Raw genomic sequence first — 19,176 nt, 5'->3', positions numbered from 1 at the left:
TTTTCGGTTCTCGATTGAAGCGAGCCCCCCTCGGGGCGGGTATGTGATTGCACAACGGGGGAACAACAGAAAAACCTCCTGCCTTTTGAAGATAGGGAAGATGACAAGTCTAAGTCCCTTTTACCATCTGGAGCGTATCCTCTGTCACTGTCATCAGCTTGTACTTACTTTGTCAGCTCACATGTTGTGACTTGGTCCGTGTCTGACGGCTTTGGATTTAGCCTGATACAGACAAGTTAACTGGGGGGGGGGGGGGGGGGGTATTAAGGAGGTTAACAAGCTTGAAGTTCAAATATTTTCCTCTCTCTGAGTGTAGGTAAGTCTACAGGCTTAGATCAATATGACGGGCTACGTCAAAGACGGGCTTATCGGAGCGCAGATTGATACTACTGCCTGGGGTCGCCACTGATTGGTAGACCAAACAAGCCGTAGAATTGAAACGTCATTTCAGATGCCCTTTCTCTGTCTCAGTTGGGGAAGCAAGGATTTAATCCTCGCTCTTCGTGAGCGCATTTATTTCGTGTGATTGCTTTATGAACTGAGGTTGCGAAAGCAAGAGCGAAGCCTTGAAGTGTCCGCGCTTAAAAAAAAAAAAGTTCCTCCTGCTTTTCCGCTGAGGTTAAGCAACGCAGCAGCGAGCGCCGCTCTAATTGAGTGCTCTTTGGCCTCGGCTGCTATGAGATAGATTCAGGGGGACGATAAATGCCTGCGGCTCATTAAAGTCTTTAGCGGCCTGATTAAACGCTGGAGGAGCATGTGTATTTGTGCCCGTGTATTGAGTAGGTGTGTGTGTGTGTGTGTGTGTGTGTGTGTGTGTGTGTGTGTGTGTGTGTGTGTGTGTGTGTGAGCGTGAAGGCGCAGTTCAAATTGCCAGCTGCTCTCAGTTTGCCCAACACGGCCACGGGATTGCACTTGTGCTGTGTCAACCTCGCACACTCCTGACTCCACTCTGACTGATGTGAGACCAGATGCCAAAATGACTGCCGGAATGACTGCCGGCGTAATGAGCGATCGCTGCGAAAGCATTCGGGTTAGCGAGGATTACTGTCAGCTCTCTGCCCAAAGAGCAGTATAGACCTATGCAGCATGCATCAAACACCTGTTTGAGCGTGTAAACGCGAGGATCAAAGCAACAACTTATATTTGCACCTGTTGCTTTGTGTGTAAGTAAGCAGAAGTCATGCTAGCAGAAGTCATAAGTCATGCTAGCAGAAGTCATGCTAGCAGAAGTCATAAGTCGTGCTAGCAGAAGTCATGCTAGCAGAAGTCATAAGTCATGCTAACAGAAGTCATGCTAGCGGAAGTCATGCTAGCGGAAGTCATGCTAGCAGAAGTCATGCTAGCAGAAGTCATAAGTCATGCTAGCAGAAGTCATGCTAGCAGAAGTCATAAGTCATGCTAGCAGAAGTCATAAGTCATGCTAGCAGAAGTCATGCTAGCAGAAGTCATGCTAGCGGAAGTCATGCTAGCAGCAGCGCTGAATTGCGATGTCGGTGGGTCGGTCGCTGGGTCGGTTGGTCGGTCCACCCCTTTGGCCCAGACTTAAATATCTCAACTACTGGATGGATTGCCATGGCGTTTCAGACATTCATTCATTGTCCCAAGAAGATGAAACATCCTGACTTTGTTGATCCCCGGCTTTTGATCTAGTGTCACCCCGCGGCTTGCCCCTTTTTTTTTTTGATAAATTGCATTAAAAAAAACTATTAAGTGGATTGCCGTACAATTCGGTTCAGATGTCCCTGATGCTAATGAATCCTAATGACTTTGGACCTTTTTGTCTCCATTAGCAGCACAGCTTACGAGAGTGGTAAACATTTGAATGTCCATTACGTTGATTTATGACCAAATAGCTTCTAAACGAATGACATTCCCATCAGCCCCCTGTGCACTTTGTGTTAAGTGCTAATTAGCGAATGTTAACAACCTAACACGGTGAACTGAGAAGGTGAACATGGTAAACATTATACCTGCTAATCATCAGCATGGTAGCATTCGCACTGTCATGCTAGCGTTAGCACTAAGCTCACAGCACTCCTGTTCCAAAGTCCCAGTGACTACAGATTGTTGTTAAAGGTCCCATATTGTATTGAGGGAGATTTCCATGTCTCCTTTGATCATAAAGCACGTCTAGGTGTTATATAAATACTGTGAAAGTATCAAAGTGCTCAATTTTGCCTTAGAACGAGCCATCAGGACGTCCATAAGGTTGTGATGTCACAACTATAGAATTGATGTAATTCACACACACACACACACACACACACACACACACACACAGTGCAATTAATACAATTAAATGTGTATTCAAACAGAGAGTATGATAAAAAAAAAAAGTGTTTATTGGACATTAAAGCATGTAAACCCAAAATACAGATGTATGAACCTGAAAATAAACACAGTATGTCTCCTTTAAACCACTTAGTCACAGTTGTGGTATTGGCTTAGTGAAGATTTAGAGTTCTCCAAAAATTAGAATGTCTAAATGGTAATAAAGCCAAGTTATTTTTTCTGGCTAAATCATCCAAACTCTTTTTTTTATAGCAGCTCTTATGAACGCTGAAAGGATTCCTTTTTTTTGTACGTTAATCATTCTTAAACTTAAGTTGTAAAACTGGGTATAAAGGCACCACACTCTGTCACTGTTCAACAATAGGATACAAGTGACGTGTTCCCAGAGATTATATATTATTGGGCAGTCCCAAAACATGCATGTATGATCTAGTGTGGGGATTTCTGGGGAACTTGAGCTTAAGATCAGAGGGAAACGCATTCAGACCTTCTTCTTGAAACGTGAAAATGATTTGTGAGGCTGGAGTTCAATGTATGTGTGTCTTTATCACATGCAGAGATAATTAAACCTCAGAGGACAGAAACAAAGAATCACAGAGCTTCTGACAAGTGAGGTTTTTCCATTTTTAGGTAAACCAACTCGACACATTTGCTATTAGCGAGTTAGCCCGGCTGACCTTAACGTCAGACTACGTAACTTCTGAAAGAAGATATGAATTCATAAGCAGTAAAACTCACCTTTGCTGAATTTAATATAGGCTACAGAGCAAAAAAGAGAAAACAGTCTGAGATCAATGTGTCTTGACTTGTCATTAATCTCAATTAATAGATTGTTATAGAAGTGTTTTATGAATCAATGTGTTTTTCATAATGCATCTCACTGCTCTTCACTTTTGATTTTATATTTATTTATGTTTAACGACGCACTAAATGCCTCCTCTCTACCAACAAAGAAGATGACCCTGATGAAAGCCATCCGTTTGTAGGAAGTCTTCCAGAGCACAGAGCTCCGCCAAGGCTGTTTATCAATAGTGAAAAATAATGTGTGTATCCGCCCCGTGATTTGGATCCGCTCCAATATTTAATGGGTTCGTCCTTGGCCCATGCTACACCCTTCCACCAAGTTTCTTGAAAATAGAGCCGGTAGTTTTGTTTCCGTATTCCCGCTGACAACCAGAGCAACAACCCATCTTGGCGGAGGTAGTAAAAGGATGAATATGCAGCGGTGGAGTCCATGAGCGTGCAGGGAGGCAACGGCAGAGGTAAAAGTACGTGAGGGAGGTATTTCATTAGTCTCTTCATTGCCGTCTGCTGTGCAGCTGTGCCTCTAAACAGCGTGATTTACAGCTTCTGTTCCGAGCGAGTCGGTGCGCACAACTGCACTACTGCGCCGCTGATGAGATGCTCCGGCAAACTACATCAGAAATGGTGCCCTGCACGATCGCATGCGATGCAATCAGATAGGTAACTGGCTGGTGGTGATTTCTTTTTTTGTTTTTGCAAAACAATGAAGAAACAGATGCTTGAATTAAAATCTGCTCCCTGCACGTTTGAGCAGCTCAGCAGGGTAGGCTCGGTTCCTTTATTTAACCATATGGAAAGGCTTCCATTAGGAGCACTTGACGGCAATTAGTGCAAAATGTGACACCGGAGTGTGCATTAGCCATGTTCCCGGTCTGCCCTGTGTGAGTTCTGCCTTCTGTCTTTCAGAACTGGTTGGACCCCTCCAAGGAGATCAAGAAGCAGATGCGCAGTGAGTGTCTTTTCCAAAAAAAAAAAAGAAAAGTCGCGAAAGCAGATTTCTTGGCACCACGAGCCGATGCAAAGCCTTGTATTTACTTTTTTTTTTTTTTTTTTTGGTGCAATTTTCCTCAGACAAGCGGTTAACCCTCCGGCTCTCGTTGTAATTTCTCCTCAGACTCTCCGTGGAACTTTGCCTTCTCCGTCAAGTTCTACCCTCCGGACCCCTCCCAGCTCACCGAGGACATTACCAGGTAGGACACGTCTGTCCCCCGTACGTGCTCCTACACTATCAACAGTTGTCACTCCTCTGGCTGTGCTGTCGGATGCTCTTTAGAGGAGAAATTGCGCACACCTGTCAGTTCTGCAGATGATTTTTTATTTCCCTAAAACACAAGTGTTTACATAAAAGTATTGTAGCAATTTACATGGCGTATTTACCCCCGGTGTCAAAACAACCCAAATCCCTCTCTCCTCTTGGAGGATTAGACCTGGAATGCCACTAACTGCCGTGGATTAACTGCGCTGAATATTTGTTGGAGCTCGCCTCGGTTCAGGCTTGTTTGACTGCCAACACCCTCCTCTCCTCCTCCCCCCCCCCCCCTTTTTTTTTTGTCTCATGTGACAGATACTACCTGTGTCTGCAGCTGAGGGACGACATGCTGTCGGGTCGGCTGCCGTGCTCGTTCGTCACTCACGCCCTCCTGGGCTCCTACAGCGTTCAGGCCGAGCTGGGGGACTACGACCAGGACGACCACGGCTCCGACTACGTCTGCGACTTCCGCTTCGCCCCCAATCAGACCCGCGAGCTGGAGGAGCGGGTGATGGAGCTCCATCGAAACTACAAGTACGTGGACACGCGACGTTGTTTGAATCCTAATTCTTAATCCATCCGCAAACCTCTGGGAATGAACGGCTTGATGAGGTTTTTTTTTTTGCTTTTGTTGTTGTGTCGAAAACACCCCCTCCCATCACGCATATGGCTGATAGATGCCGTCACATCGCCGCGCCATCTGTCACCGAGATGTACACAGTGCGTTGCCGTGCCAGCGCGAGAACACTTTCTCAGTTACAGAGTCTTCTCCGCCACTGCTTTTTGGCATATGCCCAAACATAATGCCTTGTGGGGAGGGGTGGGGGGGGTGGTATGAGAGGATCAGGAGAATTTAAGTTATCAAGCATATTACCAAGATAATTCCTCTCCCACTGTGCACGATTATGGGTTTATTATTTGAGGCCTGTTGATGTTGCTTACAGATATTATTGTTGTTCTGCCCACAGGGGGATGACTCCAGCAGACGCTGAAATTAACTTCCTGGAGAATGCAAAGAAACTGTCCATGTACGGGGTGGACCTCCATCACGCCAAGGTTGCCAAGAAGTTCTTTTAATAAGCATCGAAGTAGGTTTTTCGAGGATGCGCACCGGTAAACCGTGTCTGCCTCTTTGCTGTGCCTTGTTCGCTGCAGGACTCTGAAGGGATCGACATAATGTTGGGCGTCTGTGCCAACGGCCTGCTGATCTACCGCGACAGGCTGCGGATCAACCGATTTGCCTGGCCGAAGATCCTCAAGATCTCCTACAAGAGGAGCAACTTCTACATCAAGATACGACCCGGAGAGGTACGCAGTACAGTGGATGAGGATAACCAACGGAGCACTTCATCAATTTTGCACAAGTTTACTCGTCAGAAACCGTCGTGTAATGTCTTCTCTGGCTTTGGAGGGAGCCTTTAACCCTGGTGATGTCACAGTGATGTCATCCGAGGTATCAGAAAGCCTGCGTTGCAAACTGGGGGGGGGCAAGCATTAAATGCTTTAACCAGCCCCGGGGTTTTATTTCCTCTGTATTCCCCTGCTTCCAATCTTCATGCTAAGCGCTAAACTATGCTAAGCTACGTTTTTAGCATAAAGACATCTCATCTTATCTTATTCTCTGCAATAAAGAGAATTAGCCTTTTTTTCCCCAAAAATGTCAAACTATTCCTTGAAGCCACAGCCTCAGATTTTGAGCACAGTAATAGCTGATGTTATGTCACAGCTGTTACTGTTGAGAGCCACAGCAGAAATGAATGTGCGGTCAGTTGTGCTGAGCAGAGGGCCGTAAAATCCTTTCCACTTTATACCTCCCAAGTTTGGGGGTCGATGTCCCGGACCCTCCTCGGCTTATCTTCCACGCTGAGCCGCGGCGTGACAGGCTGCCCGGGCCCAGACCCGGTCAAGAGACAGAGCCGACACAGTGAGCCTGTGATCGAGCCAAAGAAAGAGTCCCTTTTAAACAGAGCGGCCGCAGCTGCAGCCAGAATAGAAGGATAAAGAGTGTAAATATAGCGCCATGAACAAGTTTAGCTCCCAGCGTCTGAACATTGGATGTCATCCTTCCTCTGCCTTCATCCGCTCCTTTCTGTCCAGTTGGCAAAATCCATGTTCTGAATGTGTTTGCTTATGTAGTGGAAGCCAATGCCAGCACAGAGTGAAGACTGCTTTATTGATTGGGTTCAGTGTTCACGCAAGAATTAGATGTAGCATACTTATTGAATAGTTGATGAATATATTGGGTTTCTGTCACCTTCGCTCGGCGTAGAAGTACTGAGGTGAGTAAACGCACCTGGTGCTGAGCCCCGCACGCCTTTCTTCACACCGACTCCCATGTCTCTCCTGCGCTCTCTCTCCCCTTCAGTACGAGCAGTTTGAAAGCACGATCGGTTTCAAGCTTCCGAACCACAGAGCCGCCAAGAGGCTGTGGAAGGTCTGCATCGAGCATCACACCTTCTTCAGGTAAGAACCGATCTGATCTTGTAGATGAAAAGGTTCCCCGTGACAGCTCCATCAGGTGCAACCACAGCTTTTTGTTACACGTTAAAAGTATTACTGTTGTTTTTCTTCCCCCTTACAGGCTGGTGTCTCCGGAGCCTCCTCCGAAGGGCTTCTTGGTGATGGGTTCAAAGTTTCGATACAGCGGAAGGACACAGGCTCAAACCAGACAGGCCAGCGCTCTTATAGACCGGCCCGCTCCGCACTTTGAGCGCTCCGCCAGCAAGAGGTACCTGCTGTCCAGGAGCTTGGACGGAGGTGAGAGCCACAGTAGCTCCTTGATAGATCTGGTTATGGAGGGTCTGATGAGGAGATGTGACCTTTTGCTTTCTTGCAGAGAGTTAGGCCCTGTTCACACCTGGGTGACCCGATCGCAAGTAGCACGTCGGTTCACGTCTGGCATTAAAATGTGTCTCCACCATAGAAATAGAATAGGAGTAGAACGTACGTCGAACTCTTGATGGACTGGCCAATGTCAGTGCGGCCGAAGAAGAGCGTGATGGATGACGGATGGCTGAATAGTGAGTCGGAGGCGGAGGGACCGCAGGACCCAGCAGCCACCAGATCACTGTTTTTCTGTAACCAGTGTAGCATTAAAGCATGGTGGAATTAGCGTTATTATAATTGATTCATGTTACTTATTTCTTCTGTCTTGCTAGGCTTTGTAACGTAAAGATTAGAGGGAAGTTAGCCCGCTACGACAATCGCAATGGCAACGGTACACAAAAACAATGGCCGCCGCTCTGACCATTCTGTTACGGGGATTTTAATGGGGAAGTTCGACTCTTTTTCTATCGGTTAGAAAGAGACCACGTCCAAATGTGGTATGAGCGGATCTCAATACGTCCTCAACCCGTCTTGTGCACATCTGTGCTTGGAGCCGTTCACTTGTGATCGGGGTCACCCAGGAACGCTTGTTAATGCCAGGAGTGAGTAAAAACAAAAACAAAGAATAACTCTCTGCTCCAGGTCAAGAAGTAGTCCCTCACAATAACCCTGTCGTTTGACTCTTTGACTCATCCGACTCGTGTCTTGCAAATAATTCAACTCTTTGCCACCAGCAGAGTTCTCGCGGCCGGTTTCGGGCATGTGCGAGAACCACGACGGCATGTCCCACCGCAGCCTCGGAGAACAGCGGCGCCTCCACAGCCCCTCCGTGGACGAGCAGGAGACCGAGCTGGAGCCCAGTTTGGAGCAGGACGAGGAGGACAGTCACCAGGAGCGGGGCGATGAGACGGGACGCGACGAGGACGGCGGCGATGTCACTCCCAGCAGAAAGAAAGAGATCATGGTAGTAAAGATTTCCTGATTTTAGGAGTTTCAGTCGTGCCTAAGTAGACGTTAAGATTAAATATGGTCCAAATGTTTAGAGGTTTTGTCACCAGCATTGGTGCAGAGAGACGACATGGACTACCTGTGTAAATATGTGCAGGTCAAGCTTCTCAGGCCAGTTTATCCAGATGTTGCGTAGCGCTGTGGTCACTTCGGTGGATTTGGCATTTACTAACTCTCCTCCCTTCACGCCAGTTCACTTCAGGCTCATATGCTTAAACTGCAAAGCTCACGAATCCCGCTTCACACTTTTTGTTTCTTTTTTCTTCTTCTTCTTTTGACCCTTTCTAATAAGGCTGACAAACTCAAGCCCAGCTAACATGCTATTTCTTTCTTTAACTCTTGCTGGCGACCAGGAGGAGGCTGGCTCACCAGTCGACAGTAAACAGGAGGTATTTGGTGTCTGGTGATTTGGTCTCTCGTCTTGTCTGTCTACCTGTCTGTATTCATCCACCACCAAGTGTGTCTGTCGTAATCGTACCTCATTCCCTCCGCCTGTCTTCCGCTGTACAACCGTGGCGGTCAACACTGTCCGTCATAGAAAAAAATATAGTTATATATATATATATATATATAATTTGCACCGTATGACTCTGCAAAGGTTGTGTCTGGACTTATTTGTCATAGTTAAGCATCCCAGCAAACATTAGGTCGACGGTGATTGGAGTGTGTGATTTGTTATAAGAAAGACATTTCTTTCACAAACCTCCACTTTAGTAGTGATGGTGCGTTTGCATCCAACATGTCTACTGGGATGTATTTCCAAATTTGCCTTGCCCTCCTGTCTGTCTGTCTCTCTGTCTGCCTGCTTGTGCTCTGACTGACTTACCTTCTACCATCCTGCGTCTGACCCTGCACACTTCACCTCTCGTGCCCCCCCCCCCCCCCCAACCCGTCTCTCAGTCGGACCAGGAGGCCAGTCCTCGGCACAAACAGGAGGTACGGGTCCCCGTCTTCGGCCCCTTGTGCTTTTTTTTTTTTTTTCCCTACAGATTGAGATTTGCCTGCCCCTCAGATCAAAGGAAACATTTTTTTTTCACATTTCTTTTAGAACGTCGTAGTGAATTTGACACGTCTGGCCGCCGAGGACAAAGAGTACTTTCAAGTTGAAGCTTTTGAAAGTCTCAAGTGAAATACCTCTCTTAACAAAAGGAGAGAAAGTCCGACATTCAAAACGTATTATCAGCAACATGTATTTGGAATACCAAAAGATGAAAGCTACTTGTTCTGCAGGACAAACAGCCCCGGTGACTGAAAGATGCTGTCTCCAAGTACCAGTTGAAGTTGTGAAATGCGACTGAGCGCCAGTATTCACCGCAATTGTTACACTTCGTGGCCAACAAAAGTCATGTAGAATGTTAGTCAGACGTTTTTCATTTTCATTTCATCTTCTCTTTATTTTCAGTGATTGAGGATCTGCCCGTAAAAATGAGATTGATTGAGATGAAAATATTTAAAAGAGAAACTACCATAAAAATCAAGAATGCATATTTTAAACCTAAAATGAAATAAGAAGTCTCATACTGTAAAATAGACTGAAAGTGCATTGAACTTAATTTAAGACAGTTTACGTCTCAATATTATGTTTTTAGTTACTGATCAATGCTGAAGACACATTTTACGGTTACTGTATGTTACTGTATCTTGTAAAGGTGGTGTTAGTTTAAACCACTTTGTTCTCATTTAGGTAAATTTAGGTAATATTTAATCCCTAAATCCTTAGGGATTAAAATGAGAATAATTATAGAAAAATGATCATTCCCTCTAATATCACAAATCCAATCACAACCAAAAATAATCGCAATTGGATTTTTTTTTTTCTAAATTGTTCAGCTCTGGTGTTTCCAGAGGTTCCTAACCTGGGGCTGGCCCCCCTCCAGCAGGTCCCGAGGTAGATCTGAAGGGGTCATAAACACATTTTAATTATTGTTTTTGGACTATACTGAAATATTGGATCTTTAGAGTTTAGAGGTTAAATATTTCCAAAAAGTTTGGTGAAGTTTGGAGTAAATGTACAAATATATGTTCTGTCATCACAAATCAAAAATATTGCAAAATTGTATGCAATTTTTTTTTTTTTATGCACTCTGGCACCTTATTTACATCGTAATCATTCCCATTGTGAAGCAATATCTTTATTGAGAATTAGAAAATGTTCGTCTGGCCTCCGTCCTGTAAGTTGAGTATCGCTGTGTTCCGTCTCCATTTCTCCGTTCATCTACTTTGCACTAGAGTGCCTTGATCTTCTTAAAAAGCTAAATCGGTCGGCACTATGATCGTTTGTGGTTTCTGTTGGGCTTCAGTAGCATCTCAAATGCCGTCGTTCTTCACGGGCCACGGCACAGAGTAGTGAACCGCCAGCAGAGTCTCTAGTTAACATACGTGTAAAACCATAACTTCTCCTCTGTACACCCAACGCTCGCGTCACATCACCGTTCAGCCATGCGTATCGTCAGCGCCGCTGTTTTCAAAAGGACGTTTCTAACGCCCGCCCGGGTCTTGTGTTTGTTTGTCTCTTTCTTCCTTTCTCCCACACGTTCTCCTCCAGTTCCTGGACAAGTCGAAGGACGTCTTGCTGAAGCACCAGGCCAGCATCAACGAGCTGAAGAGAACCCTGAGGGAGCCGAGCAGCAAGCATCCGTACCGCGAGAAACGCCTGTCAGCCACCTCCCCGACCGGCACACCGGAGAAGACGGCTGTGAGTAGGGGGGGCTCGGGGCAGTGAGGGACGGGGTGGGGGGGGTCCACTATGGTCAATATCTCGAATCCAGCCAACTGTGATGCTTGACATTCCTTTAAAGGGCATTGATATTTCCGTCTGGCCTGCTGCCGCGTCAAATTGCTGCTTGACTCGAGGCCAAACGGGGCCCTGCTTTTGTCACGCTGAAGACACTTGTTTTGTCTGCTCTTTTTTTATATGAATTTCAAAGCCCGAAGATACGATTAGCGAGAATAGTCGTGGCTATTGAGAGCGTTCCCCTACGGACAGCTCAAACGTGCGTCTCCTGTGACTGCTGCTCACGGGAGTCAACGGTTTCTTTTTTTAAGAAATGCGTTATAATGACGTTCATTCTGCCTCTCTCTCTCTCTCTCTCTCTCTCTCTCTCTCTCTCTCTCTCTCTCTCTCTCTCTCTCTCTCTCTCTCTCTCTCTCTCTCTCTCTCTCGCTCTCTCTCTCTCTCTCTCTCGCTCTCTCTCCGGCGCGCCGGAATGACAATATCTCAGAGGTGCTGGAGGATGACTGACAGGCAGCACAGAAGGGGAGCATCTTGAAGAGATTAGTGATGTGATGTTCTTGAGAATCACTCAATGTGAGGCACTTGAGAAATAATTATCGGTTACCTTTTTTTTTTTTTGGTTTTTTGTTTTTTTTTCTCAAGGATTTTCCTTGATTGCCTGACAGTGACACAGCTTCCGAGCTTTGATCACGTTTTTGGTAATGAGGCTTTTGGAGATGGAGCGCTGAGATCGCAGTCTTCTGATAGGATGGTTTTGTATTTGTCGAGGTTTCCTAAGTTGCCTTCAAACAATCTCTCATCTGCTGTTGGGCGACGATCAGATTATGCCCAAAGAATGTCGAGCGTCTCGTTCCTGGTAAAAGAGGGCGGGGGGGGGGGGGGGGGGTATACCACTCTGTTTGAGTGACAGTGGAAGGCGGGGAGAGTCTCTGTGCTCTAAGATTCAGCTCTTTGATGTAGTTTAAAAAAATAAATAAATAAATAAAAAAAAAAATCGTTTTGCATTGCAAATGTCTGCTGATTTGGTTACGTGGATCCGGTGCATGTTTTAAGCTCATCAAAAAGCTTCTACAGAATAACTCAGTTGAAACCTGTTAGCACTGATTCTCTCTGCCTTTTCCCCCACATTTCCTCGCTTCTGCATGAAATGGTTTTATTGTGCGTCTCACTAATTCACTCCCTGTTGTTTTTTTTCTAACCTCTTGTTCTTCCCTCTTCTTTCAAACTCTCTCCTCTGCCTCGTGTCGGCCAGTCGGCGGCGGGGAAGGACCCTGTCAACAGCCTCTCTGTTGAGGGTTTCGTCCAGAAGACCGTGGCGGCTTCGCCTGAGGTTGCACATTTCTCACTCTTTCCTCTTCTTCCGTGATACTTACAGCTCATAGCATCTGTGGTTTTTGCCTACCGAGCGTCATCGTCACTCACGTGTCTTATCTCTTTAGGACAAAAGGCCAGCACATGTTGTACGATGAATCCCCCAAATGCAAATTCACCTTCACTTCTAGAGCTGCAACGAGTAGACGACAGAAAAAAAAAATCTCTATTTTGACGTTAAAGTGATTTTTCATACAAAATAAATTCGTTTTTGGCCTTTCAACTATGGTCTCAAATATATTCTCTGTTTTATATCATATTACACTGAATATCTTTCAGTCTAAACAAGACATTTAAAGACATCCCTTTGAGAAACAGGGATGGACATTTTTCCGCTATTTTCTGACATTTTATACCAATCGATTAATGGAGAAAACAATCTGCAGATTAATCGCAAATGAAAAAGAATCGTTAGTTGCAGCCCTATTATACCTCATGTACCAGGTCTACATTTTGTTCCCTTTATTGTGATTCAAATGATTGTATAGATTTCATTTTTTCTTTTTTTTTTGCAGCTGTGCTTGGCATGTCTAACTGTGTTTAATCTATACCAACATGTAGGGCTCTGAGGAGTGGGTATTGATTGAAAAACAAGAAACTTATCAACAGGACCACGACTGGAAGACGGAAGAAAAGAACAGATCTCTCACATCTGATTCCTCGTGGGAGAAAAGGGAGCTGGAAAGAGAGATAGACGTTGCCAAGATGATACATAAAGAGGTAACAGGGTATGACAGAAAAGAAATGAAAAGCCATATTGATGATTTTCCATCAACAAAATCGTCCAGAGAGGCAGATGAGTGCTCTGAGCCACGGCCGGCTAACAAAAGTCGTTTCGTGATTCAATTAACGGAGAACGAGGACTCCTTTCAAGACAAATCTCAAAGCAAACCGTCTGAAGCCGCGGACCCCGAGGCAAACAATGACGTGGCCCCCGGCTCTCGGCAGATGAAGGAACGCACAGCTTCTAAACCGCGGAAAAAGAGGAGACCCCAGAGCCTAAACCTGGGGATGCCCGCCGAGCTCATCTACAAGACGGGAAGCGGCGATTCCACCGAGGAAGAGAGCGAGGGCTCGGAGTCGGACAACAGTCCGGAAAAAACCTCCAAAGCAGGAAATCATTGTGAGCCGTTGCCCGCGGAAATGATGAAAGATGATCAGGGATCAAGACAGGATCGGTCCGTCAGGGCGTTCAAAGACAGCCAACAAGAGGATGCGTCGATAGGAGACAGCAGGGTGGTCTCCGCTCTCGGAGCGGAGCAGGTAAAGAGAAAAGCGAGTCAGGGCGAGCCAGCTGACGTCGATTCAGACTCGGTGAACGGACTCGGAAAGGTAGAACACGATAGCTCCTTGGCGGGGGTTAAAGGGGAGTGTGCGACCAAGGTGCGAGGGCGGGGCCTCATCGACAACAGAGAGCTAGCCGAGGTGAAGCTGCGACAGGTGAGGACGCACGAGAGGAAGGTCAGTAGCTCCGGGGGGGAGGACGCGGAGGGTTTCGCGGCGGGAGGACAGAGGACGTCCCTCCACCGGCTGTCGGGCAGCGGCTGCCAGTCGGAGATCTCCAGGATCGTCCCGCTCAAGCCCGAGCGGTCCAAGAGCGTGGCGTGTAAGGACGAGAGGGACAGTTTGGGACAGGACGAGCTCACACGGGCCCTCAGGAGGGAACACCGCTGGTCGGTGGGCTCTCCAGAGGGGTCCTTAGACCTCGCCTGGACCGACAACGCCGCCGCCGCCGCCTTCCATCCGGCGTTCGCGGCAGATCTGGAGGGCATCGCTAAACCAGATCATCCCGATGACGGTCACCAGTCTGCCAGAAGAGCCGCAGAGAGTCAGTCGTTCGGCTCAAAGATTTCGGCGCTTCCCAAAATGGCTCCCCCAGCCCCGCCGGTGAAAACACAGAAGGCCCGGGAGTCTGGGCTCATACTGCGGAACAGCCGAAACGCCGGCAGGGAGCCGAGCCTGGACGCTGCCAAGAAGAGACACTCGGTAACTCTGCTTGGCATCCGCTATTCAGTCATTGGAGTTAAAGCATCGCATGAGCTTCAGACAGACTCGCACGCCATTTTTTTTTTTTCTTCTTCTTCTTTTTTTTTCTCCCCCCTCCTACGTTTTCAGTGACTTGAAACACTCATCCATCTTACCTGTTGGTGCCTGTTTGAAGAGCAGGCGGAGCGGTACCGTTGCTCCGTCAAGTCTGTCTATTAAAAAAAAAAAAGTTTGGACATTTTCCCATATGGCAAACCCCCCCCCCCCCCCACCCACCCCAACATTCACCACGCTGTCTGGCAAATCTGTACAGCTCACCACTGGCTGTGAAATTTAGAAAAAAACAAAACAGAAAGAAGGCAAAAATCAATATCTCATGTTCTGGTGGTTGATTTGTCTTCACCTTCTTTTACTCGTGAGCCTCAGATTTCTTTGCAGCTCACGTCGTTCTCTGTCAACAGGGGCACAGAAACAAAGGCTTATTATCATCGCTCCGATGACTTTTTTATTTTTTTATTTCTTTTGTTGCACTTCCCCGTGCCATTTAAAAAAAAAAAAAAAAAAAAAAAAAAAACTGGAAATACAAAACAAAACTATTTGTTGGATACTAATTTAAAAAGTACTGCCATCCATTACTTTGCGACAGGCAGCTGTTATTACCCCCAAATTAGAGATAAATGGAGAATGGAATTGGTTGGAGCTCAAATGATTGAGAAACTACATCAACCTGACGAACTTGCGTCGACCGAATTTGACAAAATATCCCTCGATCCTCCTGGTTGGCGAGAGTAAATCAGACGCATTACTCTCCTAAGTTAGAGAGTTTAGCGGTGGTGTAAACACATTGCCCCCCCCCCCCCCCCTCCAACTGTGAAACCCCAGCAGGCAACGAGCAGACACACACACACACACACACACACACACACACACACACACACACACACACACACACACACACACACACACACCACAGCTCAGTGCCTGACACCGTCAGATTTGCTGTTTTCATTTCCACTGTTGGTATCATTAGGAGCTTGCACGCGTTTTTGTTTTTTTTTTGGCCCAGGCTGGGGAATGAAAGGGAGTTTTGACGTGAGCAGACGTGACAGCTTCCATCATTTCCCACCTTTTTTCCCATCAAGCTCTCGCAATGTATCGGATTAAAACGGGCACGGGAGGAGGTGTTGCGTAACTCGCGGCGTGCGAACGACCTCGCTGGCGAGTGACGATCGTACCAAAGAATTGGATTGAACTCGGGGGGGGGGGGGGGGAGATATTAGGCGCTCCTTCAAACACGTGGACCCCATTCGCGCAGTCATTTTGACAGGCTTTGAAATGCACCACGGGCACCTTCCATTGGACATTCAACACTGTTATTTGACTTAAAATGACGAAACACGATTGGAATTCAAGGTGCGTCGTGTTGCAACACTTTCTCAGTTGGTCAACGCTGCTCTGCTGAAAACCTGCTCATTATACGATGCATGATTCTCTCTCTCTCTTTCTCTCTCGTCCTTCACCTCTGCTAATTCTAACCAGTGAACCTGGCTGTAGATGTTGTTTCTGTTGCGCTACGCTCGCCTCTTTTTCTGCCCTCGAAACTGTAAGTAGTGCTTGAAATTTGTGCCTGAATCCATGTTGGACCCGACCGGATCTAAACAGACCCGGGTTGGGTTTTTCGATTGGGTTCGGCTGAATTTCTCACCTAAACTTGGGTTTTAAGTCATTCAAAAGAAATAAACAAAAAGAATTTAAAAACAACTGAATTATTAGCTGCTTTGACATGTATGGCTAATATAAAGATTTGGAGTCTGACCATCCCGGTTTAGGTTGGGACTGAACACGCTGCCCTCATGTGGTTCAGGCTCCACTCAAGCTCTGCCGTTCAGATCTCTGTCTGTGTGGTGGTGCGTCTGTCCGTCTGTCCACTTCAGCTTGTGCTAACCTTCGGATGCTCTCTCTGCTCTTTTTTCTCTCCCCCCCCCCCACCCCCTCTCCCTCCCCCTCCCCCCCTCCCTTGCAGGAGCCCGTCACCACTCCCGCCATTTACGAAGAGCCGTTCGCTGATTTCAAGGTTATTCATTTAAACGCACCTTTCACACGCTCCGCCCATCATCCCTCCCACCTGACTGCACCAGTTTGTGTATGAAAAAAAACAAAAACAAAAAAAAAAACCCAGCTATAAAGGATGAAGCGGCGTTACTTTTCACTGGCTACTCAGCTGCGGTCATCCATCACCGTGAGCTTGAATAGAATGTGTGGGTAGAAAAAGCGAACCTCTTTACGCTTCGCTATTGCTATTTTTACTGCGATCTAATTATCGAGTGTTGGTGTAATTAATATGAGCGCCGGCCCTTTAAATTAAACGGCCGCAGGAGCTTCATTGTAATTCAATGGTCCCCAACCTTTCTTGGCCGGTGACCCCTTCATTAAAGGGATAGTTTGGGTGTTTTTTTGCGGTGGTCTTGTGTTTAGCTTCTTCTCCGTAGTCGGTGTACAACGTACAGGAGGTAGCGTTCAACGCGCCCACAGTGTGGAGAAACAGGAGTACCAACACACTCCCACGTCTCTACTGTATGATCACCTCATACAACCCCGCTTCTAAACACCTGAAATATCCCTTTCATTTCACCTTTGACCCCTGATCACAGGTTGCGTGTCGGTACTTTCCTCTTTCCCTCGTTATATCTGAAAGCTATGAAATTGAGAATGAAGTTAAAGTTTCCAGGCTGACTGCGTAACGTTTATTTCATGCCCTTTTAGGCCAATTATTTCACCCAAGAAATCACATTCACAGAACCATAATAATACCATAAAGTAATAGTATAACACCTAGAAAATGGTAATACTGCACTCTTTGAGAGCACAGAATGCTCTCAGTATCTACAAAAAACGTTATTATTTTTCTACTACTGTGTGTCTCTGTATTCACACTCTGTCTGTAACTCAACTGAATTATTAATATATTGGTTCATTAAGAGATCTCAGAATCACTGAAGGAGAAGCAAAGACTTGAAAAAAGTCCTAATTTCTTGTGTTAGAAATATTTTCCTTTACTTTTTCTAATTAATATATTTATTTATTCGCAGCCGCTGTTGTAATTTAAAAACATATTTGTTATAAAACTTTAGATTTCTGATTCGACTGCATGCCCTATGGTTTGTTTTACTGTATATTCATGTACAATGGCTCTAACTGTGAGTCCTCCACGAATCCCACCCTCAAACACACGGGTGAGACCTCCATCCCATCCCACGTCCTCTTCGTCGTCCCTCCGCCTCCAGTTTTGTAACCTTCAGAGTGGTGGTCCTTTTTACCTTCTGTGCACCCGCCCCAGAAGGAGCTCGGGGACAGGAGGCCTCCGCCGGGCCTGGCCTCGGAGGAGGAGGAGCAGGAGCGGGACACGGTGGCCTGCATGAGGGAAACCCACCTGGGCATCGAGCGCAAGTGCTCCAGCATGACGGTCAGCTCCACGTCCAGCCTGGAGGCCGAGGTCGACTTCACCGTCATCATGGACCTCCACTCCGGCGCCGAGGACTTCTCCAAGTGCATGTCGGAGATGGGAGAGAGGGAGCGGCAGCCCGAGGTGGGCCGGGAGGACTTCGAGGAGACCTCCAGGTTCTACTCCGCCCGTCTCATGGGCTCCCGGGACAAGTCTCCCATGGAGGAGAAGTTTCCGGAGGAGGGAGCGCATCACGAGGTAGAGAGATGAAAGTTATCGTCCTTCGTCATCATCACCCACTGGATTCACCCTGCCTGGCTGGACTACCTTTTAAAGCTATTTGTTGTTGTTGTTGTTGTTGTTGTTGTATCATTTCCCATTGTTTGAATTTTGTTGAATTTTTTTTTTCATGCTTTAATTTTGTTCCGCACTCGATGTGTTATTCTCTTTGTTGATGTATTAATTTATGGATTTTTTCCACCCGCTTTATTTCTGTCAGCGTTTCTTTTAATTCCCCCTCCGCTGCCTCATCATTTGCATGCTTTCATCAAGCTGAACAATCCAATAAATAAAAGTTGCGTGCCGGTGCTGCTCCCAAGCAGTTCGTCTTTTTCTTCTTTTTTTTTTTTTCTGTCGGGGAAATGCTGATGTTGTTTGTTGCTTTAATAACTCCGCTGTTTTTACGTTTCACACAGCCTCCCGTGGCAAAGAAGGAAGCCAGCGCCGTGAGCATGGCCCACATGCTGAAGAGGGCCGACTCCAAGATTGAGACGCATACGAACGGATCGGAGGTCCACCCCGGCATCGTGAACGTCTCACCGCAGGTAAAGCAGCAATAGGAAGAGAAGCAAACCGTACTGAACCGCCAAGGTCAATGTGTAAATTCACACGTCTGCCGCCTTTTATTTTGTGTCCCTGTTAAGTCATTTGCAGCTTGTGTGTTGATAATTGCAGCATTGCATCTTATAGAAGTAAGCTACAAAGTCAGCTTCATATTTTTATCCAGACCCAACATTTGTTAAAGGAATAGTTTGATGTTTTTGGGAAGTACACACATGCTTTCTGAAAGTCATATTTGTCAGTTCAAAACAAAGCTACAGACAGCATCGCGTTAGCTTCGCGTTAGCTTAGCTTGCGTAAAAACACATTATGGTTTTAGAGGAAGTTATCTGCTGGATGATTTTTTTTTTGGGGCCTAACGGTTGGTTGCCTGTCTTTTTGTACGAATTTCGCAAAAAAAAAGATATAAAAATGTAATTAGTGCGCTTTAGAGGTGCTGGATTTGGTCACCATTGGACAGAGCCAGCCTTGTTTCCTGTCTTCATGCTAAGCTAATGAATTTATGCTAAGCTAAAGCGTAGAGCAGGACGCCTTTTCTTTGGGCCGCCGTGACACGAAGCCCACGTTTTCCCCCAGACAGGAGGAAAGACACAGCAGCATCATTATGGTGCGATTAAAGTATTG

At 46.5% G+C, this 19,176-nt stretch overlaps 1 protein-coding gene across 2 annotated transcripts in view; it reads left to right on the top strand.

The window, feature by feature from the left end:
* Positions 1–19,176, top strand: part of LOC137880565 (band 4.1-like protein 3) — a 104,828-nt gene that overhangs the window by 79,008 nt on the left and 6,644 nt on the right. For both annotated transcript variants that reach the window (XM_068721977.1, XM_068721976.1), the window contains exons 6-20: positions 4,003–4,045; positions 4,211–4,286; positions 4,661–4,879; positions 5,314–5,401; positions 5,501–5,653; positions 6,711–6,808; positions 6,927–7,102; positions 7,906–8,135; positions 8,533–8,568; positions 10,725–10,874; positions 12,166–12,243; positions 12,846–14,270; positions 16,294–16,344; positions 17,608–17,970; positions 18,408–18,536. In XM_068721977.1, the coding sequence (XP_068578078.1) occupies positions 4,003–4,045; positions 4,211–4,286; positions 4,661–4,879; positions 5,314–5,401; positions 5,501–5,653; positions 6,711–6,808; positions 6,927–7,102; positions 7,906–8,135; positions 8,533–8,568; positions 10,725–10,874; positions 12,166–12,243; positions 12,846–14,270; positions 16,294–16,344; positions 17,608–17,970; positions 18,408–18,536 (3,315 nt within the window). The remainder of the gene's footprint in view (positions 1–4,002; positions 4,046–4,210; positions 4,287–4,660; positions 4,880–5,313; positions 5,402–5,500; positions 5,654–6,710; positions 6,809–6,926; positions 7,103–7,905; positions 8,136–8,532; positions 8,569–10,724; positions 10,875–12,165; positions 12,244–12,845; positions 14,271–16,293; positions 16,345–17,607; positions 17,971–18,407; positions 18,537–19,176) is intronic.

The sequence above is a fragment of the Cebidichthys violaceus genome, unplaced genomic scaffold, assembly GCF_023349555.1.
Source record: "Cebidichthys violaceus isolate CVI_PGR_0920_01 unplaced genomic scaffold, fCebVio1.0.p SCAF_29, whole genome shotgun sequence".
In the NCBI taxonomy this organism is placed as follows: domain Eukaryota; kingdom Metazoa; phylum Chordata; class Actinopteri; order Perciformes; family Stichaeidae; genus Cebidichthys; species Cebidichthys violaceus.
This window is presented reverse-complemented; position numbering and strand designations above follow the sequence as displayed.